This window comes from Leptosomus discolor, chromosome 17, assembly GCF_034619465.1.
Source record: "Leptosomus discolor isolate bLepDis1 chromosome 17, bLepDis1.hap2, whole genome shotgun sequence".
Classification (NCBI taxonomy): domain Eukaryota; kingdom Metazoa; phylum Chordata; class Aves; order Leptosomiformes; family Leptosomidae; genus Leptosomus; species Leptosomus discolor.
Window position 1 is genome coordinate 3269615 of NC_141407.1, and position 12810 is coordinate 3282424.

General features: G+C 51.1%; 1 protein-coding gene across 1 annotated transcript in view; it reads right to left on the reverse strand.

Moving 5' to 3' along the window:
• RALY (RALY heterogeneous nuclear ribonucleoprotein) overlaps nucleotides 1–12810 on the reverse strand; it is an 86096-nt gene that overhangs the window by 13673 nt on the left and 59613 nt on the right. The window contains exon 2 of the mRNA XM_086474688.1: nucleotides 4508–4772. Coding sequence (XP_086330814.1) covers nucleotides 4508–4763 — 256 coding nt within the window. The 5' untranslated portion in view covers nucleotides 4764–4772. The remainder of the gene's footprint in view (nucleotides 1–4507; nucleotides 4773–12810) is intronic.

Here is a 12810-nt window from a genome sequence, read left to right on the forward strand (position 1 = left end):
GAATAAAAATGAATGCTAAGCATGAGACAGACAGTGTCACTGTGGACTGGGCTGTTAAAAGCTGCACGGGGTGCAGGCACACGCCTGCAGCCACCCCAGCTGATCTCAGAGGAGCATCTTCTACCAGGGGAGGCGAGAATGAGCTTTTCTAATCTGCTGAGGATATTTCTCTCCTCGGCTTTGGTGCCAAACGTGCTTTTGACATGAGAATAAAGTGGTACAGCCAATTTCATGGGGGCTGCTGACAGCCTGGCCATCTAACACTGAGTGTGGCCCCAGAACCACAGAGAGATGAGCTATTGGGAGCATGAGGCCTCACCTCCTCTTTGTTTCTTGGCCCAGGAGTGAGAAAATTCACTACTGGCTTCTCCAATCAGCCCCAAGATTTTTCTGTTCTTCAGGTCCTGTCTAAATAGATGTCAGACCCCTGGGCATGCCAGATCTGAGCCAAGCAAGACAGGAATCCCTTAAGCAGACCAAAAGCACCATTTCATGGGGCTGGACACGGGCTGTCCCACAGCACTGGGACTGGTCCTCGTGCTAAGTTACAGTCTCTGAGGTGCCAGGGGATTTGCAGGTCTCTGTCTGGGGCTCAGGGTTTGTGCATCTGTGACTGCTAACTGGGCTATTTAAATTCTCACATCTTCAGGACTTGAAAGGTATGAAACTCAGCAGGTTTAAGTTTGCTAATTGTTGCTTTTTTCATGCTGCATGGAAGGACTTTATGGAGAAATGTGGACAGGACCATCAAAATAAAGAGCTTGGAAAGGATGCGAAGTGAACAGCCTGGTGACTTCATTATTAACCAAGAAAACCATCTTCAGGAGCACAGGAAAGCTGCAGCACCGCTGAAACAACCTCAGCTCCAACAGAGCACAGACATGCTCCCACTGCCCAAACAAATTGCTGTGCAAACCCTCAGACTGCCTTTTAGGGTCTAGCAAGAGACATCATTCCTACTGAAGCTGGAGCTTAGCCTATTTATGAGCTTGCACAATGAGTGTGGTATTAGGGTGTCACTCAGCCATTACATTGAATGCTCCTCTGGCGGCACAACCAGCTCAGGGTGGGTGTTTTCTTTGCGGCCTTTCACCCTCCATCCTCCCATACTCAGCTGCTAAGGGGAACGCAGAAGAGCACGGAGCCTGAACACAGGCAAGGATGTGCAAGGCCATAGCACAGGTCCACGGACAACTGCTGCCATGTGAACGTTATGCGTGCGGTTGCCTTTCTGAGTCTGTTGTGCAACGCAACGCTTGTGGCAACGCTGTCTGCTGCAAAGGAAGGGAGGAATAAATTCTTCCTTGGTGCATCCCAGAACACATCCCTGCTCAGCTCCAGCTCCCTCGTCGTGAATCCTTTTTGCTGTCAGGGTGCATCTTGCCAGCTGCCAGTCACTTTTCTTGCAAAATGGAGAGCTAATGACAGCACCATGCTGATTAACACCCTTCAAGGGAGACACAACGAAAGCCCAATGGTGGATAATGACAACAATTAGCTCAATTTGCTGGTTCACACTGCTAGAAATAGCACAGTGGAACCTTCATCGGTGTGTGCAGACAGACCAGGAAATTTATACTTTCACCCTACAGTGGTGACGGGCAGTCAGATCCCTCAGGATTCCCTTGACAGTGAACAAGGAGAAACGAGCTCAGCATGCACATCAGCCCGCACGGATTTTGCATGTCATTCCCATTCTGGCTCCCTCCTCTGCACCACTGAATCCATCCGCCTACTCCAAGGCAGTATCTACCCCTCCTGAACATATCTGGGCATCTTTGCCCACACTAAATGGGGAGCTTGTGCTTTGTCTAGCCAACATGGTAGGCTTGGGTTATGGTGTGGTTCCAGCTTCTAGCACAGAGTTCCCCCACTGGAACGGTAATAGCCTTCTGGGGTGTCTGGGAGCCTCTGGAGAAAGCACAGAAGAGGTTGTCCGGACCTGCCCGGAGGAGCAGTCCATGTCCTACCACAGGATGGGCTACAGCAACGGTTTCAAGCACCTCTGTTTTGCGATGTACTCAGTATCTTGCTAATCAATTGAAGTGCAAGCTTGATTGTTTGCATAGCTGGTAATGAAGGAAGAAGAAAAAAGAAAAAATGAAGAAATGCTATTAAATCACTTAGCTTGAGAGCTGATCCTTAGCTGGGAGATGTGAGCTAGAAAGATGCTGCTTGCTTTGCTTATACATTCTGGTATGTGCTGGAAAATGTCACCTGCAAATCATCATTGGCACCCAGGAACAGAGGGCTGAACACTCCTGTCACCACCAGTGTGTGTAACTGTCCCACGGCAGCGCAGCCCGCTGTGCTCGAGCAGGCAAGTACCACTGAGAGCTGGATTCGCTCATTTAAGGGTGTCTGCAAGGACCAGCTTTTCTGTGATCTATTAGAAGGACTTGCAAGAGCCTGGACAGATGCTGGAGGAGATACGAGAGCCTTAAACTACGTGTCCACTCAGACAAGAGGCAGGCACAGCACTCACATCACACAAAACGACCGCTTTCCTGTATTCTCTTTCCCACCTGAACAGCTGAGGCAGGAAAGGCAGTTTCACTCAAACTGTGCCACGCAGGGCCGCTACGACCAAGTCATTACAGCAAGTGCCTGCCGTGCAGGAGGGGCTCTGGATTCGGGCAGGGATGCTGCCCTGCTGAGTGACCCCCTGCTGGTACTGGGGACAGGCGGCCTTGCCCTATCGACAAGCTGCTGCCCCTGAGCAGGTTGGGGGCACTTTGCCCCTACACCGGACACTGTCTTGAGCCACGCTGCCCCACCGCGCGGGCGGTGATTCCCCAGGAGCTCCTGCCGTGCCAAACGCAGCTGTTGGCCCGGCAGTCGCGGTTTGCAGCTCTTCCCCAGGATTGCGTGGCTGTACCCTGTTGAAGTTACTGGCTGGAGCTGCCAGGGCAGAAAGCAGCCTACCTTCCTGCTGCCCACCTGGGCAGGGAAGTTCTATCATCACCTCAAAGGACCCCCCCAAAACCCTACCCACAAAGCAGCGACAGCCTCTTCAGCAATGTGTCTGCCATGTCCCCTGCTGGTCCCATCCTGTCCTTTCTTTCCACATTCCTATGTGGCCATCACCTCCTTGTTCTTAAGGGGGGACTTTCTACCTTGTTTTGTGCAAAGACATTTTCTAACCACGTTGTTCAGCTTTTCTTCTCTGCTGGATTCTCCTGAAAGGGGAGCATCCCTGTCTTTACACTGGTCCATGAACAGCAAAGGAAAGCCTGCTGGGACCAGCACTGAAAGGAAAGTAAGAGGTTCCTATCATGATAAACCCTTCTTCTCTCTCTTCAGCTAAGTGGCCAAAAGTTGCCTGTCTCTTAGCTGCATGTTCTGTATCTGCCTGAAGCATCACAAGGAGCTCCTTTGCTCCCCAAGGCTCTCTTTGTCATGTCTACGGACTGTGCACACGTGGGCAATGCCTGGGCTGGAAGCATCCCTGGCACATCGCGCTTTGCCTCGGTCTGCAGCTCCGCTCTCTGGACCATACGAGAAGTGAAAAGAAGTTTCTTGTATTTGAATAAAGCATGGATGGGAACAGCACACCGTCTTAAAAATCATCTCTAGCATGGAACTTTTTATTTCAGAGTGCTGTGCCAGAAGCAGAGTGGGAATGGGCTGCAAATCGCTTTCCTGGGTGCCCAGTGACCACTGCCTGCAGCAGGCCCAGAAATAACAATTTTTTATTAAAAATACTGTCTCCAGTTCCAATTCTCAGCTTAGAACTGGTGACAAGAGCTTCTCTGCATGTGACACTTCAGAGCTATCTGCAAAATAGGGATGCAGCTGGGAGCAGCCGGGGTGGTTTTGTTTGCTATTTCTTATCACACAGCAGTGCTGACAAGAGACTTTCATGAGTCTAGGCGGGGAGTTACCTCATTTAACATCAGCTGGCTATAGTCTGAGCTAGTCTGAGTCAGACTATCACCAATCTTGGCAGGCAAATGATAAGGCCTGGTCCAGAAAGGGATCCAGGCAATGTCTTTTCCCACCCTTGTTCTTCCCCACCAGATCAAGGACCAGGACACGGGATGATTCAGAATTGTGTTTTAGCCTCTACAATCACAGCCTGTAACATGAGTTTTTGGGCCACAATGTCACAGCCCTGAGGGCAGTAATATGCATGAATGGCCATGACCAGACTCACTTGCGATCCCTCCCACATGGGACCTGGGAGCCTTCAGCCCCTACCTGAGCTGTGTTGTAGGAGTGCTGGTCTCCAGCGCTGTCACAGCCGCGCCTGTGCCTGGCCATGGACCCTGCTGATTCCGACCTATTGGCTGACTTCCCTGCCTGGCCCCAGACCTGCCTTGTCACTACGGATCTGCTTGGTCATTGCTGGGTTGTGTCTGACCTGCTCACCATCATTGGACCTGACCCTGGTCTGCAGATCAATGTCCCAGTTTGACCTTGGACTGCTCGTCCCTTGACCATCCTCTATGGAGCAACCAACATGTGTTGCACCTGGACACACAAAATGGCTCAAGAAACAACTTACCCAGCGTCTGGCCAGCAAGCACACGCCCGTTCTCGCCCAGGACAGCAGCACGTGCGTGCCTCTCGTTGGAGTACTGTACGAAGGCGTAGCCCTTGTGAACGGAGCAGCCCACCACTCGGCCATACTTGGAGAAAATGGTCTCCACATCTGACTTCTTGACCACAGCTGTGTTGAGATTGCCAATGAAGACTCTGGAGTTGATGGACTTGGGGTCATTCTTGTTTGTGATGTTGCTCGTCTGCACCTTCAATGACATCTTGAACACCTGAGTGAACAAATCAGGAGTCAGGAAGTTGTGCAAGGGAATTGCCAGTGTTAGAAAAACCAGTGGGGGATAAACCTCCCAGCAAGCCTGGAGCGAGGGAACCAGCTCCTCAACTTCAACTAGTCAAAGCTCGGGGGGTCCCATCTCCAGAGAGCCCCTGTGTGTTGGGGAGGTGACTGTCAGAGCCAGAGCAAAACTCTTGCTGAAACCCCATTTATCAGGCTACTTTTAGGTGACAAAACAACATTTAAATAAAATTAAATAAATTTTACATCTAAGTAAAAGCATTAATGTTATTATATGAAAGCTTTTACCTCTCTATACTTAATTACAATTCAAAGGTCTGCTCGTTTTAAAGCAGTTTGCATTCAGCACCCATTCATGCCCACCTTTCTGGGCTTTCCCCTGCTGAGCACTTGCTGGCACAGGCCAGCTCTCACCATGCACAGGGGCAGCCTCGTCCCTGCAGATCCACACTTGCAGCTGGAAAAGGACTCGACTTTTTTGGACACAAATGAAGAGATTTAAGTGGCGAAGCAGCCCATGTGCTCATATCTGATATCTGCACTCTGCTGCCGGCCTGTGCACATGTTGGGCTTTGAGCTGAATTTTGTGCAAACAGGAGGTGTCACTGTTAGCCTGGAAATCACTAAGCCACCGTCAGCCAGATCAGCTGGAAGCCACTCCAACCCGCTTCCCATAGCTGCAAAGCATGATCCTCCAAGTCTCTTGCTTGGGCTATTTCCTGGGCAGCCCCCGAGAGCAGGCTTCACCTCTGAGCACTAGGAGGACCAAGGGACAGGGCTGGAAATTGTGTGAAGTTAAAGCTAGTCTGGCTGCCTATCAGGCTGCCTGCTCACATTTCTGCAGCAAAAATTACAGCTGTCCAAAGACATCAGTTTGATTTTCATCTTCCAGAAACAGAGGGGATGCTTTGGGATCACTACTGTGTGCTGCATGCATAATGTGGGGTTTTTACCTGGGAAAAGTCAGCTCAGAGCTAGGGAAGGTATTTTATGATGCATATTGAAGTGCTGCTCTTCCCCAGCCCCTTACCAGCAGCGCCCACAGGTACTCCCAGCACCCGGGGCAATGCCACCAGGGTGTCCACAACTCCAGGCGGTCACCGAGCCTGGCACAGTGGACGTGCTGCTACTGCAGGGCCATGGTGTCCCCTCCCTGCTAGTCCCCAGCGTCTGCCCTGGCACTGGGCAGAGCTAAAGCACCACCTGGCCTTGGGGTTTTGGCTGTCTGGGCTCAAAGCCCAAGTCTGCCTGAGAAGCTTGGTCCAAGGTGGGGAAGCTGCCCAACTGCATGGGTGCAGCTCCTGTGGAACCAGTCACCCTGGTCCCCAAGCCCTGGCAGGCTCTGCTTCCCTGCAGCCCAGCCTGCCTGAGGCACCGACACTGGCAGCGTGTGAAACGCTGGCTTTGCCGAGCCCCAAACCACAGTCAGTCTTTCCTACGCTCCTCCCTAGGCAGGCAGAGCCTGGGAAAAACCCACAACATTTTCTGTCATGCTTTTTGGGGTTGCACCCGAGACACTCAGAAACCCCAAAGTCTTCCTTCTTCCTTGTCTTCCCCTTGCACAGAGCTTCCTCACAGGACATGAAATCTCTGGTTGCTTCAATCCCCCCTTAAACCTGTGAGGCGGGATAACCTCGTTATAGCTACCTCACTGCTTCGCCAGGTGAGCCCCATTTTGGCTCCTCGGGTGACGGATGTCTTTCTGAGCTACCAGCCCCTTGGGATACTCAGCAGGGGCTGCTCCTGGCCATAGTCCCACTTTGCCTGAGGGTACTTCCACCCCTACAGACAAGCATCAACACTCACTGCCACTGGCTCTGCACCTCCAGAATTTGAAACTTCAGCCCAGCATAGAGGTAAAGAGACAACAGAGGAGACACCCAGACCCACAAGCAGATGGTGCTTGCAGCCTGACCCGAGGAGACACAGAGTCTTTTAACACCGATTGCAATCAACGAGCTCTGAACAAACTGCGATGTGCTGACCGTCGCCTTTTTACTTCTGAGAGCACAAAGGACTGGACACTCGATTCCTTTCATCATTTAAAGCCAGACCATACAGAGTGCTGGAGATACCTGGCAAGGTTGATCCTCTATGCAGAGCAGGGGGAAGATGCGATGGCACAATAAATCTCGTCCGGCTCTAACCCCTGTGATTCTACTAACCTACCACTGAGGCTGGAAATGATCTCTCTGCTAAATCCAATCAAAAAAAAGTTAAGATTTTGTCTGAATTTGGCTTGTTATATCTTCCCTTTCACCCTTACAGATTAAAAGAGACAGAGACTTTTGTTTTAATACCTTAAAAACAATTCCTAGCAGACACAGTGTTCCTAAAAACACTGGAAAAAATAATCAAAGGACAGGACTTTAAAGGCATCTAAGTGAATTAAATTCTCACATCTTTGAAAAGTGCTGCCCATCCTCTTGAGGTTGCTCCAAGCTCCAACCTATATAATAACACTTATTTAATGCTATCTATTTTAACAGTGGAGTCTGGAAATGGTTCACAAAGGAAACTATGCCCATTCCTGGTGCAGAGGTGGAGAAACAGAGGAAGAGCCAAAGCTGTTTTCAGTTGGTTTTGGTTACTTTGGGCACCTAGCTTGAGCCTCAAGGACTCATTTCACAGAAATCCTGAGCATCTGCACAAAGCCCGGCTTGAAGGCTGCTCCAGGATGGCCAGGCCCCAGGGAATCTCTATCCTAAACCTGCTGGGACTGGCTGAGGCTGTGAGGGACCTTCAGAGAGCCTGCACAGATGCAGGGTATCTGTAGCCAGGTAGCCCTGGATGGTCTTGGTACCCAAGGACACGTCTGACCTGTTATGAACCCATGGCTCTCCCTGTCCTGGGGCTTCAGTGATGTTGCAGGACGCTGAGTTCAACATGTGACTTTACACTTGGTGACTCCTGGAGTTTCCAGTTCCTGATGCCCTGGCACCTCTTTCACCCACACTAGGCCATGTCACATGGACATCCCTGACCCACTTAGCTGCTTCCCCTCTAGATGATGCTCTCCCACTTTTCCACCCTTGTTTATCTGCCAGAGTTTAATGCACGTCTCCAACCCATTTTGCTACCTACGCATGGCCCTCCTTTCCCCATCCCCAGTCCCTGGAGGAACTCCTCTTGCAGCTGGCCTCTGGGCAGAGTATGAGCCCTTATCACTGCCCTTGGAACCCCACCAGCCAGCTTGCACTGCTCTGGGAGGCCACCCATCCGGACTGCCATGTCCCAGCTTGGATGCCAGGATGCTGCAAGAGACCATGTCAAAAGCCTTCCTGAAGTTAAGGCAGATGTTACCGGTGTCATGTCCCTGGCCACACGCTTGGCCACAGAAAGAGAGTAGCTGGTCAAATTTGGCCATACAATTTCCAGGTCTGGCCTAGCCACAGGCAGGCAGGAGGAATGCTCTCTTCCTCAAAATAAAATATAGCACTCAAATAAAATACACTCCATCTCTGTTTTCATACCCTATCGCCGAAGAGTTTTACTGCTGCTACCTCCCCAGGCCCAGCTTAGGGAAACCCCAGGCTGCTGTTTGCCCAAACCCTGCCCAAACGCTAACCACCCAGAAGGGTGTTATTTACAATACTCTGAATCTCCGACCAGCTGTTTGCAGTTGCAAACACCAATTACATCGGGGTGCTGAGCTCCTTAAGCCTGTGTAGGAGGGATGTGTGCTAAGCTGCCTCTGTGCACGGGAACAGAAAAGGCTGTCTGGAGGATTCAGGTAGGATGGGGGTGCGTGGGGGCATAAAACACATGCTCTCCCCCAGATCTACTGGGCTGTCCCCTCTCAGCAGGTGCAATATGAGCCAGCTCTGCTGCTGTCAATGGACTCTCCACTCTGTGGGTTTGCTTTAATAATGAAGTTGAGGCATTTCTCAGGTGGGCACTAAAGCACCAGATGGATCTTCACCTGCAGAAGGACATCTCCTAAGGCATCTCCCAAGGTATGACCTTGGCCGCCATGGAGGTGGAGGGGTGAAGGGGAACCTGCCTCTTCCAGATCCCTGCTCCCCCATCCCAACTTTGCACCTTCCTCGTCTGGCTCCTGTGACCTTCCCCCATGCTTCCTGCAGTGGGACCAGCACATGCTTGTCCCCTGTACTGTCTCTTCTCCTCCCCACCTGGGATGCTGGGTACGGATCTGATAAAGCCTGCTGCTGTAGAAGCTGGAGATGGGAGAAGTCACTTTCACCGCTCTTTGCAGGGACTGGTGACGGCGTGGGGAGCTCAGCATCCACCTTCCTCAGCAGGTGGAAGCCCCAGTGGCTTAGAGGCTATCTCAGGACAATGCAGGTCTGCGCAGGAGATGTGCCTGTGGCTGATGAGCGATGGGATGGGGCCACCAGATGGCAAACACAAGGTCAGGCAAGGTGATGGCCACGCTGCTGGGAAAGACTTGGGAGGAAGCCAATGAGGACCCGACGCCTCTGCAGATGGGATGCTCTCCCAGCGCCATCTGCCCACTGACTGCCCAGGCAGGGAGGAGGGCTTTGGCAGGGAGCATTGTCCAAGGCTGGGGAGTTGGGACTCTGGGCTTCTAGATTGCTCTGAAACCATCAGTGATGTCCTCCATTTAACAAGTGGCCTGCACGGCTCTCATTTTGCAGCTTTTAAAACAGTCAGCACCGTGTGTTCAAAAACCCTGTGCGAAGTCGTCTTCTGCTGCTCTGTGTAAGCCTGGCACTCCCTGGAGAAAACAGCCTCCCTTGCCTTCTCTGTCCCGTTCATTTAGGGTTTCCTCTTAGACACAATATCCATTTTGCATCACTTATTGGCCCCTTTACTGTAACAACTGGAAAAGGACATTTTAATCTTCGCATATTAATATTTCATACTCCACCTAACTGCATTCCAGCAGAGCACTTTGTGCTGTGCCCACATTAAATCCAGCACAGCAATCAGCCACGTCGGCTTAGCATCCTTTCCATGTGAAACAATACAGCTCACCAGTGCAGTGCTACGAAGTGCAGTGTCTTCTCAAGCCACCATCCCCTTGATACACCACATAAATCCCAGTGGGCATGAGTCAGAGCAGAGTATCTTAGCGATATGTCTGATTAGAAAAATATACACAGCAGAGACACATATTACTGGTTACAGATTAATATTCTAATAACTGTCACTGTCTTCAGTGCATTTTCTCAGCTATTATTTTACCTTTCATCCCCCAACCCACAACTGCAGCAAGACAGACTTGAGTTGGAAAAGAGGAGACAAAACACAACTAGTAATAATACTTGGACACAGATAAATGAATGTATAAAAGGACCCCAGCGAACACTGAGGACAGATTAGTATGATTATCCCTGTTTTCTGCAAGCGAAAATGAAGCCCAGACAGGGGAGGTCTGGGGTAGAGAGGTGTGTGCCACTGGCCTCACCAAAGCTTACATAAACATCATAACAACACCTCCCACTCCCAAATGCCCCCGAAGACATAAAGAGGCTTATGGAGACTTTAGGATGAGATTGCCAGAAGTTTCTTCCTTCCCCCCTTCCCTCCTGTGTTTCCCATCTCCCTCTGCACAGGGAGGGACCCTGCAAGCTCTGCAGGGGTCAGCAGTTGGGCCACACCACAGTGACACCAGAAACACATCCATCTGCACCCAGGCTGCACTGCCCCAGGACCCTCCAACCACCCTTTGACCATCACCCCTGCAACCTGACCCTACCACAGACCCCGGGACCACTGTTCTCCGTGAATTTACCGCTCTGATATTCATGGCACAAGGAAACCTGTTTGCCACTGCCAGGCTGAGAATAAAACACAACATAGGATTAACCGAGGTTTGATCTCGAAAAGGATCCCCTGTGCCATTTCTTAGAGGTGGTGAGGACCGCTCTGAGGTCCCACGAAGCTCCCACGCTCGAGGAGAGGCTGTGTCTGCCTGGACATGCCCCTGATCCAGATGCTGCAGTGCTCGGAGGTGCACAGACGCCCACTGACAAAGTCCTCTCCCCACTAGCACTTCTCCTCTCTTCCTAGGACAGCATGGCTGGAAACAATGTCATGGTTCCTGCTGCCACTAATGTTTAGGAATCCCTTAAAAATATTGATATTCAATCCGGTAACAGCCCAAGGCCAGAGCTGGTTTACTTGATAAGCTATTTTTCCTCCCTGCTTTAAGTGCCTTGCTTCACAGATTAGCTGTTTAATTGAGAGCCAGGTGTCTGAAAACCCCAGGGGCCTCTGTCTTAGTGACGAACTGTCAAAGAAGAAGAAGGCAAAGAAAAACCACTGAGTCCCACCACTCTCTCCTGCAGAAAGCTCTCTTTATTTCACTGTGACGGCAACACGCAGCCAGGCTGTTATTCTCCTCTTATCACACTTATTCACAAGAGGGGAGATGCAGTTTTTCATCCTGTCCCTGTATCCATCCAGTAACAAGTTTTCCCAATTTGGTAGCTTTCCACGGAGAGCCAGATGACAAAAGAAGACATCCTGTGGGGACCTCTGGTGTGAGGCAAAGGGTCAAGTGCACTCCCTGCCATGTTTGGGGATAATTTAGCATTTGGGGTGCCAAAAAAAAGCACCAGCACACCTGTGTCTTGCCAGCACACGTGATGGATGTTACAGTCCATGGTGCACCCACTACGCTTCGGTGAGAGCTGGGTGGTCCCCAGCTCCGGTGCCAGGGCCGGTGCACCCCTGCTCACACGCTGGCGGAGGCCTGAACGACACAGCTTGGTTCAGGTCTTCTGTAACCATCTCGTCTACTCTTGCATAGGACAAATCCCAATTCTGCAACACCTCACTGCTTTTAGGAGGTTGCCCCCCTGCTTTCATCCCAAACCTTTAATGTCTGTACATCTTTCTTGCCACTTTCTTGCAAGGGGGAAGAAAGATGATTTTTAGAGAGGAACAGGGCAGTTAACATGTTCTAGCACAAATGAACTGGCATGGCTGTCACACGGTACGCATCTCACTTCAGGCAGTGATCAACCCAGATGCTTGGCTCTGAGGGGTTTCTGACTAAAACTGTCCTTTTAGCCAACCCCCCCCCCCCCCCAGTTTTAAAAAGAAACACGGCCAGCTACAAGACAGAGGGACTCCACTGATTGCACTGCCACAGCACCATCGATAGCACAGAAACACACACGCATTTAAAAGCAAAATCTCTACTACCCCCAGTGCCAATCATTCCTCCCCTGAGACCTGTGAGTAATTTGCTAGTGAGTCCCCAAACACCAGAACCAAGCTCCGAAGCGTTAGTTTAATAACTAACACAAACCCTGCAACCTTTTTAATAACTTCCGAGTCCCCAACAAGTCCTGCGCAGAAACCCAGAGGGGCTCAGCCCTCCTCCTGGAGAGTGGAAAGACCCTGTTCACTGTTGTGTGGTTCAATATATAGAATAAACTGGAAGGAAACCAGTCCTTGGGCTTTCTGGGGAATATAGCTTTGATTCTCCCAAATGTGATTGTTAAGGGACCAGAAAGTTATTAAAAAAAGAGGATAGACAGAGTTGTCACCATTATTAGGCTAGTTCTGCAGGAATAGGGCTGTCTTTTGGGGAAATCTCTGCTATGCTGAGCAAGCTGGAAGGGCCAGAAGGCTGGAGATCAGCTCAGCAGGAGCCAGACTAGCTTGTGAAGCTGTGGGTTCCCTTTGCAAATCTTTCCCCCATGTAAAGTGCAGCTGAGCACAGCTCAGTAAGGGAGGCTGCTTTTGCTGCAGACAGAGAGGGTCCTTGGGCCTCTCGAGTGCTATTTCGGGCTGCCCCACCTCCCGTCGGACAAGGGGCTGCTTGTGCAGTGTATATGAATTTTTCCAAACACTTCCCAGGGCTCCACCTTCCAGATGAGTCAGCCCAGACCTGCCCAGGCTCAGGCTTCATCGGTGGCAATCACTGACGTGGCTCCCTGACACCGCAGAGGTGCCCATCTCTTCTGTACACCAGTGCCAAGCCCCAGCCTGGGACTCCCCGCTGTCACCCATCCCTTAGCCACTCTCCAGGCCACCCCACCAGGGTTGCGTGGCTGGAGCAGAGATGAAGAAAG